Source organism: Dermacentor variabilis, chromosome 5, assembly GCF_050947875.1.
Source record: "Dermacentor variabilis isolate Ectoservices chromosome 5, ASM5094787v1, whole genome shotgun sequence".
Classification (NCBI taxonomy): Eukaryota; Metazoa; Arthropoda; class Arachnida; order Ixodida; family Ixodidae; genus Dermacentor; species Dermacentor variabilis.
The window spans coordinates 162,756,552-162,780,837 of NC_134572.1; the positions used below are offsets into that span (position 1 = coordinate 162,756,552).

The 24,286-nt window shown below is 44.6% G+C and overlaps 1 protein-coding gene across 2 annotated transcripts in view; it reads right to left on the minus strand.

The window, feature by feature from the left end:
* LOC142583301 (cubilin-like) overlaps window positions 1-24,286 on the minus strand; it is a 267,105-nt gene that overhangs the window by 45,167 nt on the left and 197,652 nt on the right. The window contains exons 44-50 of one of the 2 annotated variants that reach the window (XM_075693716.1): window positions 20,296-20,498; window positions 18,496-18,714; window positions 13,068-13,214; window positions 11,671-11,837; window positions 9,063-9,219; window positions 8,169-8,363; window positions 1,959-2,039 (exon numbers count right to left, since the gene is read on the minus strand). In XM_075693716.1, the coding sequence (XP_075549831.1) occupies window positions 1,959-2,039; window positions 8,169-8,363; window positions 9,063-9,219; window positions 11,671-11,837; window positions 13,068-13,214; window positions 18,496-18,714; window positions 20,296-20,498 (1,169 nt within the window). The remainder of the gene's footprint in view (window positions 1-1,958; window positions 2,040-8,168; window positions 8,364-9,062; window positions 9,220-11,670; window positions 11,838-13,067; window positions 13,215-18,495; window positions 18,715-20,295; window positions 20,499-24,286) is intronic. The other variant, XM_075693717.1, reaches the window with a different exon arrangement.

Below are 24,286 nucleotides of genomic sequence, written 5' to 3' on the forward strand. Positions count from 1 at the left end.
CCTCAGAAAAGCACAGGAGCGTGTCTTCTTCACTAAAACTGTTACCGAAGTTTCGTAGGCTCAGTTCTGACGCGCGTCGGCGGCACTGACTTCCGGCGGCTCGCAGCAAAGCAAGTTCAAAGCTCCCGTCTATCTGCTCCGGCGAGCTGATTGGATTCGCAACGGGAGATGGCACGCCAACATGGCGGCATTTCCGACTTCAAAAACTTGACGTCAAGGCCTCTCTTATTTTGTTACTTTCCTCCATAGCTTCTTTGGAAGCTTCGCTACCAGGTTGGCAGCAGCATAGAACGTTCGCTTTGGGACAAGCATGAGTGCTCCCAAGCTACCGGCGCATATCGGGCCAGTGTTTTGACCCCGTGCACTAGCGATCATCGCGTGAACTCTGTTAATACAGACACGCACTTACTTGTTCATCTTTTTCCAGTGGACGTTTCTTACCTGCTAACAAGTTATCGCGCAGAGCAAAACGCGCCTTCTAGCATCGCATCCTTCTCGAATGTTGTCACCGATCCTATCTGTTGTCTACGCAGTCGTGAAACATAAGGTTATGCATTCTGGAACGTGCACGTGCATCAGCGATGACGCTGGAATGTACGAGTAATGCATAAATAGCCGGCGCTAAATAGAAACGACGCTGTTCTCGCCGCTTTCGTTGTGCTTTGTGTGTTGTTTCCTTCGTGGGCACAGCTTCGCCGAATAAACATTTTTTTCTTTAAATTATAAAACACTTGTTAGGTTCAAGCTTAAATATGCACCTTCTATTCGGGATCCTCATGGCAGTTCACTTAACCTCAACATAGAAGTCATTCAGAACCGTGCAGCACGTTTGATTTTATCTAACTACGCGCCGTACAGCAAGTGTCACTTCAATAAAATTCAATATTGATCTGCCCATCCAGTCACTTCGTCGCAAAGTTTCACGTCTCTATCTGTTTCATAAAATCAATCATTACAATCCCACTTTAAGCGACTCTCTTTTGTTACCACCATTGTAGATTTCTTCCAGAAATGATCATCGGTACAAGGTTGACTGGCCATGTTCAACCTTCATTTCAATTCCTTCAGTCCCACAACAAGTGGTGACTGAAGCGATCTTCCCGGTTCCGTTGTTTCAATCGTAACTGCCAACGAATTAAAAAAAAAGACCTCGTTAACAACTTGTTGTAACCGTACTATACTGTTAATATGTATATATATATATTTTTTTGATACCACTCACTCGTCTCTGTAACGCCTCGGCCCCGAGAGAAAATTAATAAAATGAAATGTGGTTCCACGCGCCGAAATCACAATCTGATAATGAGGCGCGCCGTAGTGGTAGACTCCGGATTAACTTCGACCACCTGGGGTTCTCTAACGTGCACCTAAATCTAAGCAGCTGGGCGTATTTGCATTTCACCACCATCCAAATGCGGCCGCCGTGCCCCAATAAAAAGTTAAATCATTAGCTAGCGTATTCGGAAGTTCTATTCTTCTCCTAACAGAGCGCCTCACTAGGCTAGCTGGTGATTCATCTTAGCGAGAGAAACAGCGCTAAATGCAGACAAGGTCGTGAACAGAACAAAGAAGAGCGCTGACTCGCAGTTTCAAGTCAATGTTCATCGTTGTCTTGTTTAGGCACTTGCCCACCTTTGCGCTTGTCACTTACTTGAAAGAAGCAATCGCAACTTGCGACTAACTGCTTTTTTCCCCCAGATTTTACAACAGAGTGGCATGAATCAACCGGCTGTAATAGAGCTCTCATTGTAAGAAGGGCATACTGCCAAGGAAACTGAGACCGAATTAATTTTTGCTTGTAAGGGCAATCATGCATTGGCCGGCCACGTTCGCTAATCACGTGTATATCACAACAATTCGCCAGAATCGGCTGTTACGAACAGTTACAACCTAAGGACTTGTTGTGAATACTGACCCTGTGCCCGTACTGCTGTCGCGAGACCGTGTTGGGAACTCACCGCTTCGCTCACGCGCCGTCACATATGGGATGCTTCGTCTCGAGCGCTGTCGTACCAATACGGTGGGCTTTAATTCTGGCACTGTCAACGGAAAAGAGCCACAATCAGTGTCACTACTCACTGGCCATTTTCTGAGCAAGTGGCCGTGAGTTGACACAAATTACCATGCCAAGGGGGGAAAAAAAAAGAGGCGCTGGCTCTGCGAGTAATAACGGAATGATTAAGATCTTGGCAAATCCTGATCTCGCTACCCTTTTTTTCTTTCGCTGGTAGGTCATCGGTGAAAGGGTCATCGCATTACTTTCATAGTGAACGTCTCGTTATCGATCTTCCAGTGCTTCTTTGGACCCTTTGGCTATACCTTGAACAAAACTGCTTGAGGTTTAAAAACTAAATTAAATTATGGGGTTGGACGTGCCCAAACCACGATCTGATTATGAGACACGCCGTAGTGGGGACTCCGGAAATTTGGAGCGTCTGGGGTTCTTTAACGTGCACATAAATGTAAGTGCACAGGTGTTTTCCAATTTCGCCCCCATCGAAATGCGGCCGCCGTGGCCGGGATTCGGTCCCGTAACCTCTTAGCAGCCAACCCCATAGCCACTAAGCAACTGCGGCTGGTACTTCTTGAAGTGATCGAAAATAAATCACGGAAATGAGCTGGAGCACTTGGAACTTCTCTATAACTGTAAAGGCCCGTATTGCTATACGGGATCCTGCAAAAATAAACAAAGTGGATAAGCACCAGGAAGAACGTTCTTCAACGCCACCGCACAGTTAAGACTTTGAAAAACACAGATCTATAGGCTCCAGCGGTAGCGAACAGGAGGAAAAGGGGGCAAGCTTGAACGACAAGAACCTGCAGCGTAACAAGGCAAAGACAGAGAAAGAAGATAAAACTTTGCTAAAACGTCTTCTTAGTATTCACTTCTTCGCACTGCACGTTTTGATCATAAATTCGAACTAAATAGTCCCACATGAAGCGCTAGCGGAGCTTGCAGGAATTTATGGGCAGGGCGCGCAAGACGGAAAGAGAGAGGGAGAGATAGAATGAATAAGTAACGAGGTTAGCTGGACATCGCAGTTGGCTATTTTACATTTGAATTAAACTTTATTTACCACATAAGTACACTGATGTGCATAGGTGATGCGGATGGCAAGATAAAAGCTCCACATATATATATATATATATATATATATATATATATATATATATATATATATATATATATATATATATATATATATATATATATATGTGTGTGTGTGTGTGTGTATCTGTACATACAGCAAGATCAGAAATGACAACTTTGAAACGGTAAAGAAATACAAATACATTTTCAAGTGACAAACAAAAATAATTAACAATCACAGAAATGTTTGCAGTATTGTGTTCTTGAATAAATGAGGTATTTTACATCACGTAGTCTGTATTTGTTAAGTGTTGAGGTAAGACAGCAGGAGAGTGCTTGGGGGTCATAATTAGTGCGTGAGCGGGTAACTGCCCTAGTGTTCAGTGTATCAGTTTACGTGAAAAGCAGAATTCTGTTGCAAGTTTGCAATGTTTATGATATAGAAAGAATAAGCAACGTTCTATTAGTACCCTTAATCATATCACACTTAAAGTATGAGTTGATACTCGTAAAGTTGGTCCACTCGTAAAATATTAAATTTCCGGAATATATCACACGCAGGTGCATTGTAAGGCAATTATAAAATACCACGTAAAGCGTTCATTTGAGGTTAAAATAAATTACCTAATGATCTCTTAGTAGTATTTGAACAAACGAGGTGAGAATAGCGCAGGTGAGAAGCAAATAATGCGTTATAAATCATAAGTTTCTGTGGCATCGGTAGTAACCTCTGGCATCTGCGCAACATACCTAACGCTTGACTAAGTTTATTTCCTAAGTAATCGGAGTGGTGGCCCCATAGCATCAGTTCAGGAAAGGTAACACTCAAAGTTTTTACTGTGGCGGAAAGTTCTATTTTTGTGTCATTGAGCGTGAGGCACTGAGGGAGATCAGAAGGCGTGCACTTCACTCTAAAGAGGACCGCTTTTGTCTTGGAGCAGTTTAACTGGAGAGAGCTTTTTTAGCGACCAGTTATATATTTTGCTGAGTATTTCATTTGACAAATTTATGAGCTCATCCTCCTTGGCTCCTGAGAAGAATAAACTGGTATCATCTGCGTAAATAATATAGTTAGTCGAAACATCAATGTTCACAATGTCATTTATATAAAGATAAATAAAAGTGGTACTCATGTGCTACCTTGAGGCACACCCTGCTTAATAAATTTAAACTATGATAATTTTCTATTTATTGATACACAGTGCTTTCTGTTGGTTATGTAACTTATAAAATCTAAAAATATTCCACGTGTACCATAATAATTGAATTTTCCTAATAGCGTTCCAGGGTTAATTCTGTCGAAAGCTTTTGAGAAATCTAGGAATGCTCCCAATGTCAGTTTCCTTGTCTCTATGTTTTTCAAAGTTGGTGCTTTTTGTTTATGAAGAGCAGTTTCAGTCGAGCAGCCTGACTTGCAACCATATTGACATGGTGTTAAAACAGAATACCTATTAAACAATGCATTCATCCTTAAGAGGATAATTTTTTTCTAAACCTTTTGAAAACAATGGAAGAATGGAGATTGGTCAATATTTAGTTAAATCATCTTTTTCTCCACCTTTGCACACTACAGTTACCGCTGCAATTGTCACCTGCTGAGGAAAAATGCCAGAGGTTAAAGACATGTTGTAAATGTGAGTGAGGCAGGGGGCGAGCAGGTCAATAACAAAAAGAATTGGTTGTATTTTTAATCTGTGCATATCCTCACTTTTGGTTCGCCTAAACTTTTTTAACCCATTAAAAACTTCAATGTCATCAGCCCCATGAAGATACAAAGAAGATGTAAGGGGATTGGGCAAATACATTAAGGCGTCCCTATCATAAGTGCTTTCAAGTGGAGATGCAAAGTAATCTATAAATGTGTTGGCTAGCGCTTCATCATTAAGGTCCTCATTACCCACCTTGAGTTCTTTAATAGTACTGATGGGCCGCCTTGATGATATAACAGAATTCAGGTTATCCCATGTCTGTTTTGCATCAACGATACCATCAAACATGGAGTAGTAATAGTCATGTTTAGCTTGTTATTGCAATTTAGTCAGGTTATGTCGGTATTTTTTTAAACTCCTTCAGCGCGTCTGAATCACGGCTATTCGAAAACAGATGGTACAACCTATTCTTCTCTTTTATCGGAGATCCATGGTTAGCGAGCGTGTTTGGTATTTTTTTTACGTGCCTGTAAGGAAAATGTTTTTGGTATACTGAGCGCAAGATCTTAATGGAAACGGTTGTAGTCTTTATCATGTGATTAGCAAGGAGAGTATGTCATCCCAGCTCAACGAGCTTATTTCGTCACGAAAGCAAGAAATAGGTTATGAAATAATGTCTTGGAAATAAATGTCTGATTTCACTGGGTGCTTCTGTTTAGTCTAGTACACTTCGGAGCCATTTTGAAGCTTAATTCTTAGCAAAAACAAAAGAGAGCTGTCGCAGTGTAGAAGCAGTGCTGTTAGTATCGAGACCAATACAAATATATGCTTGCAAGGCCAACTGCTGAAAAGAATATTAGGGGGAAACTTAATTTGCGTGAGGATGATGCCCTCAACAGCAACACTGTATCGGGGATGAATGAACGTGTGCAGCACTGATATACTATAGACTGTAAAGTATACAATATTGGTCGAAAGAGTAATGTTCATAAATGGAACTCGTGTTTCCGGCAGTTGTTTAGGGCCCAGACACATAAAGACACTATCAGGCGCATGTGCTAGGTACAAAACCGCATCGGCTAGGGAAATGTCTGTGGCTCTCTGAAGAAACACGCCTTTAACTTTCTGCAAAAATATCGAGAAAACTATTAGTAACTACAGGTTCTTCGAATGTTTTTCAGCCATTGTATCTGTGGGCACCATTACACAAGTGGTATCTAGTATGGAATAGCGGGTAACCTAGAGCACCTTGTCCAGGTCCGAGTCACAGGTAACGTGTAGGACAGGCAGTTTTTCAGACTTGCGCATCAGGATCTTTCCCTGTCACACCCAAACAAACTTCCATGTACCGAACAGACGCTTATTTTCAACGCACAGATGCTCATTGATACATACAGGATTACTCTCTTCAAAGCCCAGGGGTCCGGTGTTTAACTTAGCGGTTCACAAAGCAGAGAGTACTCTGTCTTGTGCAGACCTAGTCGAAAACTTCATGATGACATTTGGTTTGTTCTTATCTTTAGAAGGGACGCGATGTACCATATCAATGTTGTTGTCCGCGAAACTTGTGCCTACCCATGTGGCAATTTGTCCAACGCTTTTTCCCAGAGCTTCGTTTGCAACTAACGGTGTGTCCGCGGTGCGTCGCTATAGTCGCGCCCATCAAATACATTGCTTCAGAACACGACAGAGAGCACGAAGTCGCTTGTTGATAACAAGCTTCCGGAGTTTTTTTCCTCTAACACATTCAATTCAATTAATTTTTTTCCCATCGCACATATACATGATATCCAAGCAGCCCTTGACAAAAAACTATATTTGGATAGATTGACATAGCCGTGGACACGTGCAACGCGTCGGTGGCACTGCTGGCGCAATGTGATCAGGCAACATTGTAAGGTAAACTGAGATTTAAATAGTGTTGAACGCAAGTAATGTTATAAAGCTAGACATATACCGTAAGCAAAATACACTATTACGAAAAAAAAACGTAGATGTAGGTCTGTGACAAGCTTTGCGGAACAAAGAAAACATTCAACTTGATATGAAAATACCCACAAACAACACTAGGTGATGCAAAGACAGTATGCGCTACGTGTGCCAGTTTTACACTTTGGCGAAAGATCGACTTCATAAACATTTAGCTAACAGCGTTAACTATCTCGGGAAGTAGTATATACAAATATTCAAGAGTGACCTTACACCCACATGGTTCAAAAACCGTAGCAACTTAATTTCTAGCAGCTGCCAACCATATTATTATTAGGCTAGAAAGTACCACTTATCTTCGCAGGCCTGTTTAGGTGTAAAAACTAGGAGCCGTTAGATCCGATGACTATTCGCAATGACAACCACGTGCAAACCACGGTCAAAAGGATTCAAGAAAGTTCCCTCACTCAGAGGAACATGCGCCTTTTCATCGCGTAGTGAGACCGATTGGACAGTGCTAGCGTTTATGAGTTCTCAGTTACGAAAATTGCCATGGAGAAGCCTGGCAGCGCGATCGATCAACTGGGATTGAAATTAAATTAGGGGTTTCAATCGCCAAAACCACTTTCTGGTTATGAGGCATGCCGTAGTGGAGGACTCCGTAAATTTCGACCACCTGGGGTTCTTTGACGTGCATTTAAATCTAAGTACACGGGTGTTTTCGCATTGCCCCCCCCCCCCCCCCCCCCCCCATCTAAGTGCGGCCGCCTTGGCCGGGACTCGATCCCACGACCTCGTGCTCAGCAGCCCAATACCACAGCCACTGAGCAACCACGGCGGGTGTTGAATTGCGATGGGAATGGTTTTTAGCACATGGATTTGCAGAATCTTTGTGCTTGTGGCTTCAAAAGTGTAGTGAGTTATTACGCTTTATCATTATAAATTACCTAAACAGTGTAGTTTTCTAAACACAGCAAGGCATTCAGTCTCCGCATACACGGATAACAATTGGAAAAATTTTGCATTTATAACGCAATATATCGCGCAAAATTATCAACTTGCATATTGACGTAGATACTCAAGCCAGGAGAAATACGTTTATGAAAATCCATGTATCATCGACAATTCCCACGTTCGTCGAGCCCTCATACCTGCAGCTGCCACAGAAGCTATAGTGTCATAGCTTCCTCCAGTAATCTTTGTGAGAAACCTCATGCGTCGAAATCAAATCGTGCCGGTCGGGCGGATAACGTGCTTCAATTCGGTCGTTCGAACTCGTCGAGTTTGTCTAGAAATTCTCGGACGCGTTCTGGATGTTTATTTCGTGCGGCCAGCCATGAAATGGCACAGTATTTTTCGATTGTCATGCCAACCGGAAGCTTTCATCTGCTACATCATAGTGCGGGAAAAACAAAACACGAAGGAAAATGATGATCGAGGAAAAGACACAAAAATTGAAGAAGAGAGAAAAAAAAAGACGGGGAGAGAAGACCGCTTACGGGAGACGTGCAGAAACTCGGCCCTGCAGTTTGCGTTCTCAGTCGTGGTGAAGTTGATGCTGTCCATCGTTACGGCCAGAGTCTGGTTGGGAGTCAGCGCCAGCGACCACTCGCATCCGTAGTGGCTGCCCGCCGTTAACGCCTCGGCGGGCGCTTCCAGCGTTCCACTCTTCTCGGTCAGCTGCTGAAAGCAAGCTGCGGCACGCCCACAATAAGTCCCCGTTAGAAACGACGACAGACGACGTCCAATAACAGCACTCGTATCATTCCAGTCTCGTTCCCTATGCTACGAGGACGAATTTTTCTGTCGTAGCAGAACGAATATCTTCGTCGTAACGGCATGGTTTCAAGCGCGCGACCAACATTGTTGTCACCGTGACAAAATCATCGCGACGACTGTGCGTGAGCATTTATTGGAGGCGTTCCCTTTGCTACTGAAGGAAAAAGGGGTCAGACGTTACCGCAGCAATGATACTGAAAATACGACAAAAATTTTTGTCGTTCTCACAAGCAGGACGAAAAATATTCTGGTTTCATTTTATCAGGGTCTATCGATAAAACACTGCTATGGACCTTCACATAGTTTGCAGTGCATCCCTCGACGACGAAGCGATAAACGTATTCTGAAGATGGTGAAGAATATTCCCAACAGAAGCAGTAGGTTTTTACATTTCTGTGCATGTATCTTGGTGCGTTGCTTTAGGACAGCCTTTGGCGCCGCAGAAGTGCCAAAGGAAGAAGGATGTCGGTTGCTATTTTGAAGCTTTGGTAGGTTGCAATGTCGTAAAAATCGGGACCTAAATTCTCCGTATATAAAAGGAACATAAATTACGAAGCTTTTGGCTATAAGTGAGACCGAGTGAGTGATGGAAGAGGGACAAGTGAGATGCTTACGCAGTCCCTTCGTTGTGCCGTAGGTGACGCGAATTCCCTGTCCACCAGCGAGCCGCTGGAAGGTGTAGGACACTACGATGCGGCTCTGGAAGGACTCGTAGGTGAAGGGCAGTGCGTGGCCACACTCCACTGTGCGTCGGTAGAAGCGCTCCATCACCTGCGTCACGCAAACACCCTTTTAAGCGCGTCACGGTGACGCGACGAATTAGCGACTGCTCGCAGAGTTGTAGATGAAAGTGACCCACAGGACGACGCCAAGGCTTCCCACTCGCGCACTCTTCAGTGGTGTCAATCTGACCGCGACGCTTAAAACTGATTTACACTTGGTGACCAGTAATCATAGGAGCGATGATGGCTGGGTACGATAACCAAAACGTTTGCTAAAATCGGAGGCGTCTTGCAAAATTTGGCAGAAACTAAATAGTTCATATTATGTAAGGAGAATGGTGGGATGGATGGCTGCGCCGGTCGGAGGAGCAGGGCAGTTCAAATATTTCAAACATCATTTTTGCCACGCGGTGCTTGAAAGCAGTCACGAAAAGGGACATCAGGCAGGAAGCTTACATCATAGTTTATTGCCGCTTTGTCGTTGAGAATTGTGAAACGATTTGTAAAACTGTTTTACTTCTTCTGTGTGACCATTTAACCTGTTGTATTCTGCAAAGGCGTTCTTGCATTTTCACAGTTTTGTATTATTGACCCACTCCTGCTACGCCTAGTATGGCGACAGCAGTATATGTAAATAATAATAATAATAGTAATAATAATAATAATAATAATAATAATAATAATAATAATAATAATAATAATAATAACAGATTGCCTTTCCGAGTGCAATAAGTAAGCGGTTACTGGATTTGTTCCTAAGCCTTAAGCCAAAACTCCGTGTATATGCGTGAATCAAAATTTTATCTATGACGAGTATTCCCGGTGTGTACAAGGATCGACATTTGGGCGAGTTGGTACTGGTTTGACAACTTAAAGGGGCAGCGCAATAAGGCGAAGACAGAAGGCAGGAACACACAGGACAGCCCCGGTGTGTATTTGTCGCTTTGTATGTGTATGTGCTTCGCTGTGTATGTGCTTTTGTCGCTAACAAGGACTGCTCCATTTGAAATTTTTTTTTTGCCCTGTCGTACGCCCTTGCGATGAATGGGATAACAGAACTGATGAAGAGGGACGCTGTACCACCCCCTCCCTAACATCATTTCACGTTTTCGTCGGTATTTTAATTGTGGATTTACTCTCTATAGCAGCCGTATTCATAGATGTATGTACTTTCCAGCTAAATCCTTTTCTCAAAACAGTTACGAGATGTAAGCACGTGTACTGCGGGAAAAACAAACTGCTCGGGAATCACAGCAATGAAATGGGCGGGAAGGGAACGAAACGTAATGTTCAGAAAACAGCTAGCTCGTCGAGTTAATTTTGTTAACGCCGGAAGAAAGAGATCAAGAGAGTAATTGAACATATCCTGACAATAAGCCGCAGAGTCTGCCACCAACATAGTAGCAAATTATGCAAAAAAAAAGGATCCCTTATCTTCTTCAAGAACAAGGACAACGATGACAAATATAATGGTGGAGCTAATGACGGGAACAGAAGAACCATGGATCCTCTTTTTTTTTTCCTGCCCAACGTGAAGCTTATGCTGCGTGAAGCGAAGACGTTTCAAAGCGGCCAGAGCCAAAAGTGGTAGCGAGAAGCAAAAGAAAAAGCCCATTGCTTGCTTTCAGCTTCGACCTCTCCGCGATCGCGTAAGGTATTGTGTAAGATAGTGCAAGGCCGAGTTGACGCATTCTAGGGCCGTATGCCATGTCTCCCACTCCCTCATCATGATGTTGCCTTCTTCTCGAGACAATGACTGAAGTAAGATAAACATAGTTCGTGACATTTTATTTTCTTGAAAGATTCTCGAACGTCCTCGAAAAAAATGCTTTCAAGTCAGTGTAGTGGAATGCCTATGCTAAACTTAAAGCAGTTATGTGACAAATAAACTCAGCAAAAAATCCATACGTTGGAACTCTCCCCTACATTTCACCTCTCATCTACTGCTTTTAAAATGCCTGCAGGCTTAAATGATTCCTCTGACTCACATCTGACAGCGGGCACCGCCATGTTTTCAAAAACAATTTCTTTACATTACGCTACAGTACTGCATGCTGTGACCTCCGCAACACTCGTGCAGTTGCCCTCAATCTCAGAGTTTGCGTGACATCAAAGTAAAGCCTAAATTCCCGTGCTCGATTTCTGCACAATATTCGAGAAATATTTGTACTAGTCACTGAGACCGTATCTTTCACAGAAAAAGGCAAACTTCCAGGCTCTGACCACCTCACAGTGGAAATGCACAAGCGGTTTAGTGCTTTAGCCCTATTTCTGGTGAAGGTGTCTGTGAACGCTCACAGACAAGACTATCCACCGCAGTCAGGTCATGAAGGGCACACTGTTCTTATTCTAAAGAGTAATGATGCGGTGAGGTTAAAACGAAAAGAAGGCGGAAGGATACAGTCCAATAACATTTTGTGACGCTTAAAATGACACCTATAATGACTCCAAATGAGGATGAAAATAAGGTGAACCAAATAAAGACTCTGGCGCATCTGACCTGAAGCACGGCCGTGCAATCGTTAATGTTTCCGTCGATGCTGAGCGAGACCCGGTTTCCTTCGGGCGCTGCGACCGTCCAGTAGCAGTGGCGACGCTCTTCCAGGGGCCTCGGGAATCCCGGGCTCGTGAATGTGCCCTCCTCCGCCGTCAGCTCCCCGCCACAGTCTGGGGATAGTAAGCGAGGTGGCGGCAAGCGGGTTTGCGTTAGCACGAATCTTGACGTCCGACCACGCATGGACATCCTTTCAGATTTCTGCGTGACAATCTCTGCCATCTCACACATCTCTGTATTTTCAGGTGGCAATGATAGCGCCGGTGGCCAGCCGAATGACGAGCGTAGAGGCAAGCTGTCCGCAATACGCATAAGTCAGAAGCGATAGTAGAGTTACTGCCAACGTAGTCAGCGGTTGCCGGATCCAGGGACGCTGCTTGGGTCTGTCCGGTGTTTACACAAGCGTCTTCGCAAGTTCTAGCACCATCGAAGGTGCATCTCTTACTACGAGAATGCACACACATCTCGCGGTTTAGGTGGCAATCTGAATGGAAGGGGTCGTTCTCTAAGGAAAGTGTTCGCAACGCAACAAAGGTGACGTAATATAATACAAGACTGAAAAAAAAGAGCACCGATTTGATCTCAAACTGAAATGACGCAGTGACGACAACGATAGCTCGGTTATAACGATCGCCGGTAAGTGCAAAAACAATGCATACTTGGCAATACCTCGGAATGCCTAGGCACCTCATGCACGTTGCTTTTTTGTACGTCTACTAATGCTCGCTTTGCTTAAAGGGCAAATTTGACTACTACTGAAATTACTATCATTTTATCTCAGAAGGGCGTGTTGCACTTTCACCACAACTCGAGCTTGAAATCCCCGGACGTTTTCAGCGAAGGCGCTTCTAGTGTTCTTAGAATTTGCTGTTTATTACAGCTTTTAATTGAATTATGGGGTTTTACGTAACAAATGACGATCCGATTATTGCCGTAGCGGGGGACTCCGGATTAATTTTCACCATAAGAGAAACTCTAACGTGCCCCCCAATGCACGGTAGACGCGCGATTTGCATTTCGCCACCACTGAGATGCGGTCACCGCGGCCGGGATTCGATCCCACGACCTCGTGCGGTGCAGCTCAACAGCATAGCCGCTAAGCCACCAAGGCGGCTTTTAAAGCTTTACTAACAGCTTTATTGCGCGTCCGTTGGCATACGTGCTGTTTGTGCGCTTCTATATTTTCGCACATCGCATTTCTCATTCAGCACTTCGAGCTGAATGCCAGGCCCCCAGCCTGGCTAGCATTTCCAGCTTCATAATGCCAAGGATCTCTTATGTGCCTACCGAGTGCATACAGTGCACAAGACGTGTTAGGGGCGAGAAGAATACGGCGCACTCACGGCTGAACTCGGAGTGCCAGCGCAGAGTTAGGGCACGGGGGTTGTGGCGCGTGCCAGACCCGAGCTTGACCCGCAGGAACATGGAGTTCTCTGACGACTGCACGTCCAGCGACGAGTTTGCTCCACAAATCTGAGCCAGCAGTTGACCTGTGAATACAACGAGCACCATGGTAGACGAACGCAGTACGGAAGTGTTTATCAACGATGTGTTTTCTTTTACGACAATCTCACTATAGCCTTCCTGTGATGGTGATATGCCTTGGAAAGTAAAACGCTGAGAAAAGCCCGAAAAGTCGCAGATCCCGTTTGATCTCGTAGCTCTGTGTTTGTGTATGCTATTCATTCAGTGTATGCTAGAATTCGGCAAGACTGTTGCTTATTATTAAGCGCGGACGAACTTCCTCCGGCTGATTGTGTATAAGAATACAAACATACTTTGTTGAATAAAGTCTCCAAACACTTTTTAAGAGTAATCTCCTGTGTTACTGAAAAATTAACGCTTAAACACTTAAAATTGTCCAGTAAGAGAACTTGAAGATGCATGCATGTCGTGAATCGCATTGGAAGAAGTGTATCTGCTGGGCCTTACACCATCCTAAGTCGTATTTTTTCATATTTTGCTTGTGATAATTAAATATTTCAATAATCCCAGTTACCCTGTTAAATACTGCTTAGAGCATTTCCTGAATTGGCCAGCCCACAGGTATTCGAAAGTTAATGTCGAAATATAAGACGATAACAGAAAAAAATCATGAGCCATTCCACTCTGTGAAGGTGGTTGACCAGTGAAGCTGTTTAGCGCACGACCCGGAGGTGACACATAATTTTGATCAAAGGTACGAGCTCATTTATTGTCTTGATCGGTGGTCATTATTTCACTCATAACTGCAATCACTTTCTCTGATAGTGTCAAATCGACGCACGTACGCCGCTGGGTGGTTGGTTGCGCCGGATCGGTGTGGTACCCAAGAGATATGACTGCAGCGCGGAACACGTAAACCACTCCCTTTTCGGTACTTACCCATCCACATTGAAATCACCGACAACTACAGCAGAGGTAGTGTCACCGCAGCTAATTCACGCAAAGTGAGTATGGTATGGTACGGTAAAACTTCAGTCTAGTCGAAACGGTCGTCAGTACGTAACGGTCCGCTCCCACGTCAGTACAGAAAGGCCGAGCCTCTCTGCTGCGTCGCGGTCTCGATGGACAGCCAATAGCTGTGCTTCAATATCGGGGCTGCTTAGGGCCGCCGCCCATTTGGACGACGTGACGCCATCGCGTAACCGCCACAGCATGTGTTCTGAGTTAGCTCGGCCGTCTGAGCATAGCTCGCAAATATTGGTCGATTGTATCTCTGGATAGATTCTGTGTAACAGTGCGGCGTTAGGGTATGCCCCTACCTGGAGTAACCCGAGTGTTAAAGCCTATGGTCTGCCTAGTTTTTTATGTGGCGGAGGGTATCGCCCCCCGTAGAAATGTTTGGTAAGTTCGTTATATGAGGAGGGAGGGTCCCGATTGTCCATAACCTCAGCGCCGGACCACCCGGTAGGCATACGCGGTCGACGACTCTTCGCGCAGCTCTGTGGGCCGACTTGTTGAGGTTTGGCGGGGCGCCCTCGAGTTGTCCCATGTGTGTGGGGAACCAGAAAATCGCGTGCGGTTTGATGTCCAAGACCTGTAGAATTCACAGGACCTGCTCTGAAATGGTGCCCTTGGCGCAAAGTTAGTAGCCATGAACCTTACGGGACTATGAGTCACTGCATTTTGTGCTTGCTTACGGGGCTATGAGCCATTGCTTACGGGTATGAGCCACTGATGATGACAGTTTTCGAAATACTGTTTTGTATGTTGTATGCGTGATTAGAAAGAATTTAAGCACTGTTCGCTTCACTTTGCTGAGTGCTCGTAGCCTCTGCCTTGCGGGAACGGTGAAATACGCTGAATGGGAGTATGAGTGCTTACGGGAGTAAGAGCCATAGTGAACAGAGTGAACAAAAATTCACGGAACTCTAGCCACATACAGATTCTCTGTAAAAAAGCAGCAGTCGTCTCACGACCAATGTTGACGGTGACACGATTAGCATTCAAGCAGTGTAGCGACACAGCATATTTGTGAACTCAGGTTTATTTCACATGTGAAGTGGTCATTCTGTGACTTTGTTGCTTCGGCTATATGCGAGAAACTCCGGTATCGTCCCACTTTGCTATGGCGCTCTCTAGCCAAGGCCACCCATGAGCATGGCGGCATGACGACGACTGTATGACGCCGATGCCGTGATGACGATGGAATTGCAAAGAAGGAATGACGTTGATGAAATGAAAAATGCGGTGTGCCGACATTGAGATGTCGAATACGAAATGATGACGATGGATCAGTGGCGACAGCGTGACGACAAGGAAATGAGGACAATGAGATGACGACGGTATGGCACCCACCGGATGAACAAGCTGAAATGACGAAGATGGCTCGACCACGACGACATAACGACAACGGTACGATAACGGATGCACGATAGCATCTGTCTGACGACGACTCAATGATGATAATAGCATCACGACGGCGGCCTAGTCCCGATTAAATGACGACACATGATTATGATAGAATGACGAAGAAGGAAAGACGTCGATGGATCGACAAAGGTGGCATCATGACGACGACATTACGACAATGCGATGACATTACTGAAGTAATAATGATGGTAAAAGGACAGCGTGACGACGACGGCACGACGACGACCGCGCAACGACGATGGAATGCCGCGACGGCCTCACGATGACTGTATGGCAACGAATGTATAACGACGACTTTATGACGACGACGCATTGAAGACGGCGGCATGAAAACCGCATGATGACAGTATAGCGACGACGAGTGTGTGAAGACAGTGGCGTTACGACAACTCTATCATGAAACCTGTATGAGGACAAAGGCGTGACGACGACGGCATGACGAGAGTCGGATAACGAAGCTGGAATGGTGACGATAACACGACCACGATGGCACGACGACGACGTCTGACAATGGATGCATGACAGCGACTGTCTGACGATGACAGCATGACAACTGCGACATAATAGCAACGATGACACTACAATTACAATAAAATGACGAATACCGACGTGAAAGGAACGTCGAAAGTGGTGAGACGGCGATGGCACGACGACAATATGATGAGGATGGTAAAACAGCAGCATGACAACGGCAGCATGGCAACAATGGTATGGCAATTGTGTGGCGATGATGGCGTGAAGACAACAGCATGACGAGAGTCGAATGATGAAGTCGCAATGACGACATTGGAACGACCAATGGCAGCATCACGCCGGTGGTGTCACGACGAATGCACGATGACTCTACGACAACGATGGCGGGACGATAACGACATGACGAGAGTCGGCTGATAAAGCTGGAGTGACAACAATGCAATGACCCCATGGCATCACAATGGGGAACAAACACCTAGTGGCACAAGCTATTAGAGAACTTGGGCCACTGGAGTGGAGTAAGAAACATGACAGCGACGGCATGACGAGAGTCAGATCACGAAACTGAAATGACGACGACTAAACGACAGCGGCGGCATCCTGACCACGAGCACATACTTAGCATGGCCCAAGCAGGTAAGCAACTTGGACCTCTGGGTGGCGTGAGACAGGTAGATCGATAGATACGCCCAAAATGGCGGAAGTAGGCAAAAAATGCTAATAGTATTAAAAGCTGCCGACGCGCTTTTTTGATACCGAGTCGAATACCTAAAAATGCACTTCGTTAGCTAAGAATATCAGACCAGATTACGTCGATATTGCGACCCCACAGGAAATATTCCTAGTATTCGGGACAGACACCCAGACAGAAGCGTATCAGTTTTATTTTCTTAGCAAACTTTTAAGAGCGTCCGATTTTGAGTACTCGGGTCATTTCATGTTAAAGTTCCAATTTGTACATGACTCATAAAATATTCGCGTTCGCGCAGCATTGTTCGAATTCCAATGCATGCTCAGGCTGCAGTGTCAACAGGTAGCTGCCATCCGTCTCTATGTATTCTGACGTGCTCTTTGAAATCACAAATTAGAGGAATAAGAAACGTCGAGACAAGCGCAGAATGTGCTGTCTTGTTTTTTGTATTCAAAGGGTGCCTGTTAGACGGAGTCGGCTGCTCCTTTTCTCGTAGTACATCGATCTACTTGAGAAGTAGTTTCGTACAAAGAATAGAAATAAAACACGAGTGACAACTGTTTTATAGTTCACATATACACAAGATAAATACACAAACACAAACGTTTCGGAAGAGCTCTTCTATTCAAATGCGCATGTTGAATTGAGTATTTGTATGGTACCGAAATGCCTGTCAATGTGTTACCTATCACTGTCGTGATTTGTGCTGCACCGTTCTGCTGCCGCTTGCCAGTGCCTGAAGGAACCGATAGCAAGGACAATTGCACATCGCACAGGAGGTATCAACAAAACAGCATTTAGGTGCTTACCGCATCGCCACGCCTGGATATCGCATGGCTGGCGAGTTTTCAACGCTAGTTTCAATTCAAATAAACTTGATCTTTGTTTTTGCGCAAAAGGAAAATAGAAAAACAGACAAATAACGAGAAGCCAAGCGAGCAACCACAGTGCATGAAACACACCAAAAAAACACTGTTCATTTACCTCTTAGGACATATTCATGAAGCACCGGTGCAGATGCACTTTAGAAAGCCGGTTCTCGTGCCCCATTCATTTTGCCTTCTTTACAATTACACTAACCACCGCCTTACGCGTATACAGATAGGTAAATAGACACCGAAGGGCAAGAGTAAAACACTTTAGACTGGTAAAGGATTCTTTCAAACCGTGCTTCCATTTACTTGTTTGTGTGTATGAGCATGTCGTCGGGGGAGGGGGAGGAAGGGAGGGGCCTATTCATGATTATTAAGAAAATAAAGTGCACGCTTTCCTTAGTGAATTTCGTGTCTAAACCTCAGCGCCAATTCGTCAGTGTGACGTGACACATTTCAGGTTTAGTTCTCGTAGTTCAGTAATTCCGACTCAGTAAACGTCCTTGGATGTTCCTAGGGTGCCATTGGTCTCTAGAATATAGGGCAGCGTTTCTCTACTGAAGCAATTAACTAAAGCCGAGCAGACGCTCTGAAGACGCACGACATCACGGTGGGCCGGGGCAGGAACTTCACGGCGCCGTTCTTCCATTCTACAACTTTCGCGTGGCTTCTGGCTTACCTAGCCTCCTCTAACAACAAGTGCGGCTACTTTACTAATTGCTGAAGCAGCGGTAATTTTCTAATGCGAATCGTACCAATATTATGAATCGCAGCATTACTTTTTATAACGTTCCTCTGACGAAAACAGACTGACCGACAGCCGACACCATAGTGCGGTTGCGATTCTCAAAAAAAAAAAAAAAAGGCTTCGAGACTCACCGGTGCGGTTGCCGTCGCGCACCTCGAGGAAGTCGGTGCCCGAACATCCGGGGCTGTCGGCGAGCGTCAGCCCCCTCACGCTCAGCGCGATCACCGTCTGGTCCACCGAGCGCAGCTGCCAGGCGCAGTCGAAGTACGAGCCTTCGGCCAGCTTCTCGCGCAGTTCCTCCAAGTTGCGGCTGTGCTCGTTGAACGGCCACAAGGTGCCGCCACACTCGGCTGCACCAGACGACCAGAAGTGCACGCACAGCTGTTTCCTACTGAAATAACTGGAAGGAGATCTGTAACTGCAATCATTTGAGCACCGTGCACGTGACTGAAGGGCGGCATATGGTCTGATCTTCCTGCTTGTAGCTTCTGAAATAATTGCGGCTTTGTTAGATGCAATTTCTCTGCCGTCATCAGCCCATACTTCCCAGTAGTTATATTTTCCTAAACGCACGTAGGCATTAAGATGCATGGAGCGCATGCGCATCTAATCTGAATTGTTCAATTTGAAGCACAACATTTTCTTGAAAAATGACAAAATTTTAAGATCACAAAGTCCTTCGAAGCCAGAAGAAGGAAGCTTAGGCAAATACGTGCACTAACCATCATTCCCATGCTGGATCAACTACAACACTTGCAGCTGCCGCAGATACCAGCGGCAAATCTAGTAATTGTTTGTGGGAAAGAAACTCTAATTCGGGAAGAACAATAACTTTCCTTAGAAATACCTATAGAGGAAAAGGCGGCGTTCTGGCACTGTTTTATGCACAGAACGTCTTCGAATAATACACGGAAATAAATCTGGCATCAGCGTCTATGCCAGTTTTCTAACCTACAGCGCGCCGCCATGGAAATGCCGGTGGTTCGGCATGTCGTGAATGTGGTTTCTTGTAAGACTTGGTCATGGCTGCTCGAATAATGCTTGCTTAAAAGAAAATACTAATTCCGCTCAGTTGATTTAGTTCTCGAAGTGGCCATGAAGAGCCAAAAGCCTTGGTAATGGGGCAGTTTTGAATTAATAATAATAAAAAAGTGAAGCACGAAATGGTGAACGGTACAGGGCAGCATAAAAAAATTAAATCAAGAACAAAAACAGCAATCAGTTAAAGAGCACACAAGGTTGGTTAAAATGTCAAGGTCATCACGAAATACGTTTTGTTTGGTCGAAACACGCGTTATAGCATTACACGTATCAGTTTATTTCTCGTTTATTTCATTGGGATTGCGCAAGTTTGGGCAATGTATAGAGAATGCTCAAGCCGACAGTAACCGAGTACAGAAGAAGCGATTGTGGACTAAGTTAAAGAAAACCAATCACGATATTTCCTACCTCATTCGATCTCATTGATCTATGATCCCCCTCGCGGTATGTTTGCGCAAATACCTAAAAAAGCGGATTGTGGTAACAGCCGTCGCTGTAAGCTCAAACCGACTGACCCGTGTGTGCGTCATGTGGAAGTCGCGATTTCGGCTTCCACCTCCAGCAACAAGCTACACTTCTGTTTTTTTGCCTTTTTCTTTATGAAGAATGGGAAGAACGTCGCAATCTTATCGCCTACTGATAAATGTTTCGGATTATATATATAATCAATTAAGTTGTCCCAGAAAACGAAAAGACGTAGTGGGAATGCTCAGTCGGTAGGGAAGTCTTTAGCCCCGCAAATGCCTTGAAATGATTTCGCGGAGCCCTAGGAACGACAGCCGCGCCCCCATCAAAGCACCACTGCTCTACACCAAACTCGAACGTTCAGCTTTCTCGTCGCAGAAGAACACGCCACGCCACGGAGACGAGGCGCCTGCGCAGCAACGTACCCAGCGTGACTGTGGACCTGAAACCGAGGAAGTCTCCGGCAGAGTTGGTCTGCACGTAGCGCAGCGCGATCAGGTTGCCGGAGCCCACCAAGCTGTCGCCCCGGTCCGAGCCGCAGAAGACGCCCAGCGACGGCGCGTTGGCGGTGCCGCCGTCGAACACTTCGACGTAGTCCTTGCTGCGCTCGTTGGGCTCGTCGTGGCAACTGCAAACAGCACAAAGCTCTTGAACTTTTCCGAGGTCATGTTTGGCCATCGAAGTATGTTCTTTTCGCACAAGAGTAGGAATTTGGGGCCTATAGTTCTTTTTGAGTTCGACGCTATAATAAAAAAATTTGCTTTGTCTTGCACTGCACTTTGCTCTGTTATTAAATGCCTTTTTTTTCTAGTACTTGCTATAGCACGTGTTACTTCTGTAGCATTGGAAGTTGGCTTTACAGTGATGTCCCGAATGAGACGCTCCTTGTATCAAAGCAAAATTTTCAGATTCGACACCGTTTCTAGACGAACGGTTCTTAGCACAAGTTCGGATAAACGCCCTTTCCCTTTTTGCACAAATTCACTACAAGAATGGCTTGAGATGAGGCAGGCACAGACAACACAGAGCACAACTGAACTGGTTCTTTCAGAAAAACCTACGTACGCTATTTTTACACACATCTGGTAACAGAATGATTAGCAGAAAGAAGTCGTCCTGAAGTCGTTGCCATATTTTTTTTTTTTTTTTGCAGAACAGCATGGTTAACTGCAACAATGTAGACTAGAACCCACTGGCCGCAAATGTTTCCTTACTTCCAAGCAAACGTAAAGTTCGAAGGTTTGCAATGAGAACAGCAGCGATAAGTGGTATGTGTATTTTGCCCAGATTGGGGCTGATGTCTATGTGTACTGTTTCCTCATTGGTGGTGGAACTTGCAGCGATCTTATGCATAGTTTACACATCACGGAAAAAAGGATAACTGGCGCGGCCTCTACAAACGTAATATCTAATTAAACACACCTAACAATAATAAAACACCAACGGGATCTTAATATTCCTTAGAAATTCCTTGAACTAATCCTATATTTGTCTTGGAGTGTATTCCCGCCCCTCCCCTCTGTAATGTACAATTATTTACCTTGAGGGTGTCACAATAAATAAATAAATAAATAAATAAATAAATAAATAAATAAATAAATAAATAAATAAATATTCACTTTAGTGGCCATAGTGCGGCATACATGTGAGCTCGTATCAGTTGACTTTGATAGTTATTTGCTGACATTCGCACGACATCAACGTCGTGACCATCTTTGAGTTATGCTATTATGATGTACTGCTGTTGTCTACGAGGCTACAGTATCAGCTATAAGGCTATATTATTCAATTAGTCATATCATAAGAAGCCAACAAACACTGACACCAAGGACAACATAGGGGAAATTACTTGTGATTGATAAATGAAATAAAGAAACGCTAAAATAATGGAAATGAATGTGGATGAAAAAACAAAAAAACAAGTTGCTGCAGGTGGGGACCGAACCCACAACCTTCGGTTGTGGGTTCGGTCCCTACCTGCGGCAAGTTGTTTTCTTCTTATGATATGACTAAAAAAAGAATCGGGCCCCTTGGTTAATCCCTTTCCTCCTCGTTTATATTATTCAATTGCAACACAGCAATGCAAGACGCTTTTTTCTTGTTTGTTACTCTTACATACGATGCATATGCACCGCAGCTATTATTATTGCATATACTACGCAGCCGCGCAACCACTGAGACTAACCTACTGTGTTACACAGGGCAACCTTCGGGCCACCCGCACTGCAATAAACTTTTTACCAACCAAGTGGATATATTGACACATGTTCTATCTGAGTCATTCCACGCCAACTGCCCCAAACCATGGCGCTCTTGCAATTTAATTTCTCTGAAAAAATTACAAATATTTACACATATATAAGCATTACTTGCAAACTATTTCCCCGAACAACTTCAAGCCAAAAATATTCTTGCGCACTTGACGGTCATTTTAATTTCACGAAATTGTGGAAAACCAGGTGCAAAAAAAAAAAAAAACAATTTCACCAAAAGTCGACCATGTTGCGCATTCTTTCAAAATTTGCGTTTTTACGTTGTCTGAATCTTATCCTTTGATTATAAAACAGTTTTTCAAAATAACTTTAATCCTTTAGCGCCTGAGCACAGAAGTGAAAATGCGCAAATAAAAGGGATATGGGAAAATGTTTAATAAAACACGGTCAGGCAAGAAAACCTGGAACTACTTTAATAGGACTTTCGATAAAACGTACTATCTTACGAAATTTTATTTTCGCCTATGCACTGCGCTAAGGCTCTCAAACAAATGACTGAATTTGTCGGAAATGCTAGATTTGTCCAAGTTTAGACGCTGGTAACACACTAAAGTGGTCCACGAAAAAATAAGCAGGAAAGGGGTTATAACTGAGAAGCACAACAACTTTCGCCACAGAAATTCTGATCGAAGTAATGGCCTTTTCACCGAGAAAATTTTAGTCCCACTACTGCATTATTTTGGTTTGGAATGATCCGTCTGTGTAACGTTACGTGGAGCTTACAGCGTGTCCAATGCGAGTGCTGTCATTATTGTTCAGAAAGAGAGTCGCTGTAGTTGCGCTGTACAAATAAAGAGTGACTCGAGTTTAGTGCTACTGGACAGTGTTGGCCCGTGGCAGAGTAAAGACGTGTTCGGAAGCTGATGTCACGGATCCTCGTTTATTATAATAGGGAAGCATCACTCTCTTGTTTCGCTGGTTGCGCAACGTTGCCATCGTCTTTCTAAGGCCTACAGGCCTTGACAGAACATTGTAAATCACTTTATTGCGTATGGACGTGTCTTCGGGTGTATTTACTGCAGAAAGTTGGGCTAGTTGGTGTTGATGCGTTTGCTGAGACATAGTTCCTAGTGCTAACAAGGCTAACAGAAAAAAAGTTGGGACAGAACAGGGCGCTAGTGCTCTGTCCTGTCCCAACTTTTTTTTCAGTTAGTCTCGTTAGCGCTAGCAACTATGTCTCAGCAAATGCTTCTGGTGTATATTATTTCTGTGTATGTTTGTGTTCACTGTGCTTATATCACTTATAAAGCAATAGCTGCGGTATATCCCAGGTGATCAGGCAGGCTAACATCACCTGTTTCATTAGAGTCTGCATCTCTATACACCACGCAGCTATTGCTATAAAGCTCTCTTCACACTAACAGTTGCTATCGTTATATGACCAAGCACACATTCGTATACCTGTGCTGGCCACCGCGATCCGGTTATTGCAAAAAACGTTTACACAGAGCAACGTGTTGTGAAGAGCATAGCGTAATCCAGCGTGCCCATGGAACACCTGCGCAACTTGTGCGTTTTTCCTGTCACACGCCTTTCTACGTCACACTGCCCTACCGCTCCTTCTCATCCTTTCTGTCTGTGTCACACCGTCAGTTGTTCTGCCAACAATACGCCTTTAAACGCTGCTGAAGATGTTTGACCTGTGTAATGGTATCGGCATTAGCATCCTGGCGTTATAACACATAACGTGCACTCATATCGCGATCGGCCCGCCCGCAGCTTTTAAATTCTCTTAAGAGAGAAGAAAGCGGCGCATACAATCACCGCGTTCCTCTCTATTTTCTTTCTATACCCTTTTCCCTTCTTCCAGCGTAGTGCACGTATCCAACGAGATGCTTTTTTCGCGAACATCCCTGCCTTTTCTATTTTCTCCGTCTCTTTCTCCCTTTGGGTCTGGGAAACCTGTGTACGACACCGACGGCTGGGTTTTGATATCTATGATGCTATGGCATCAAATGACCTAAGAAAAAAATGCATGCCTAAATATTGTGTGCACTATTCGCAGCGCACGTACGTCGACAGCCCGAGATTCTTCTCAGTGTTGACAGCTCGAACGTGTCGCTAACTCAGACAAAAAGTCCGTAAAATTTTCACGAAATTTTGCTCCAACGTCTCTAAAGTTGTCGCCAGAACAACTGAGCGA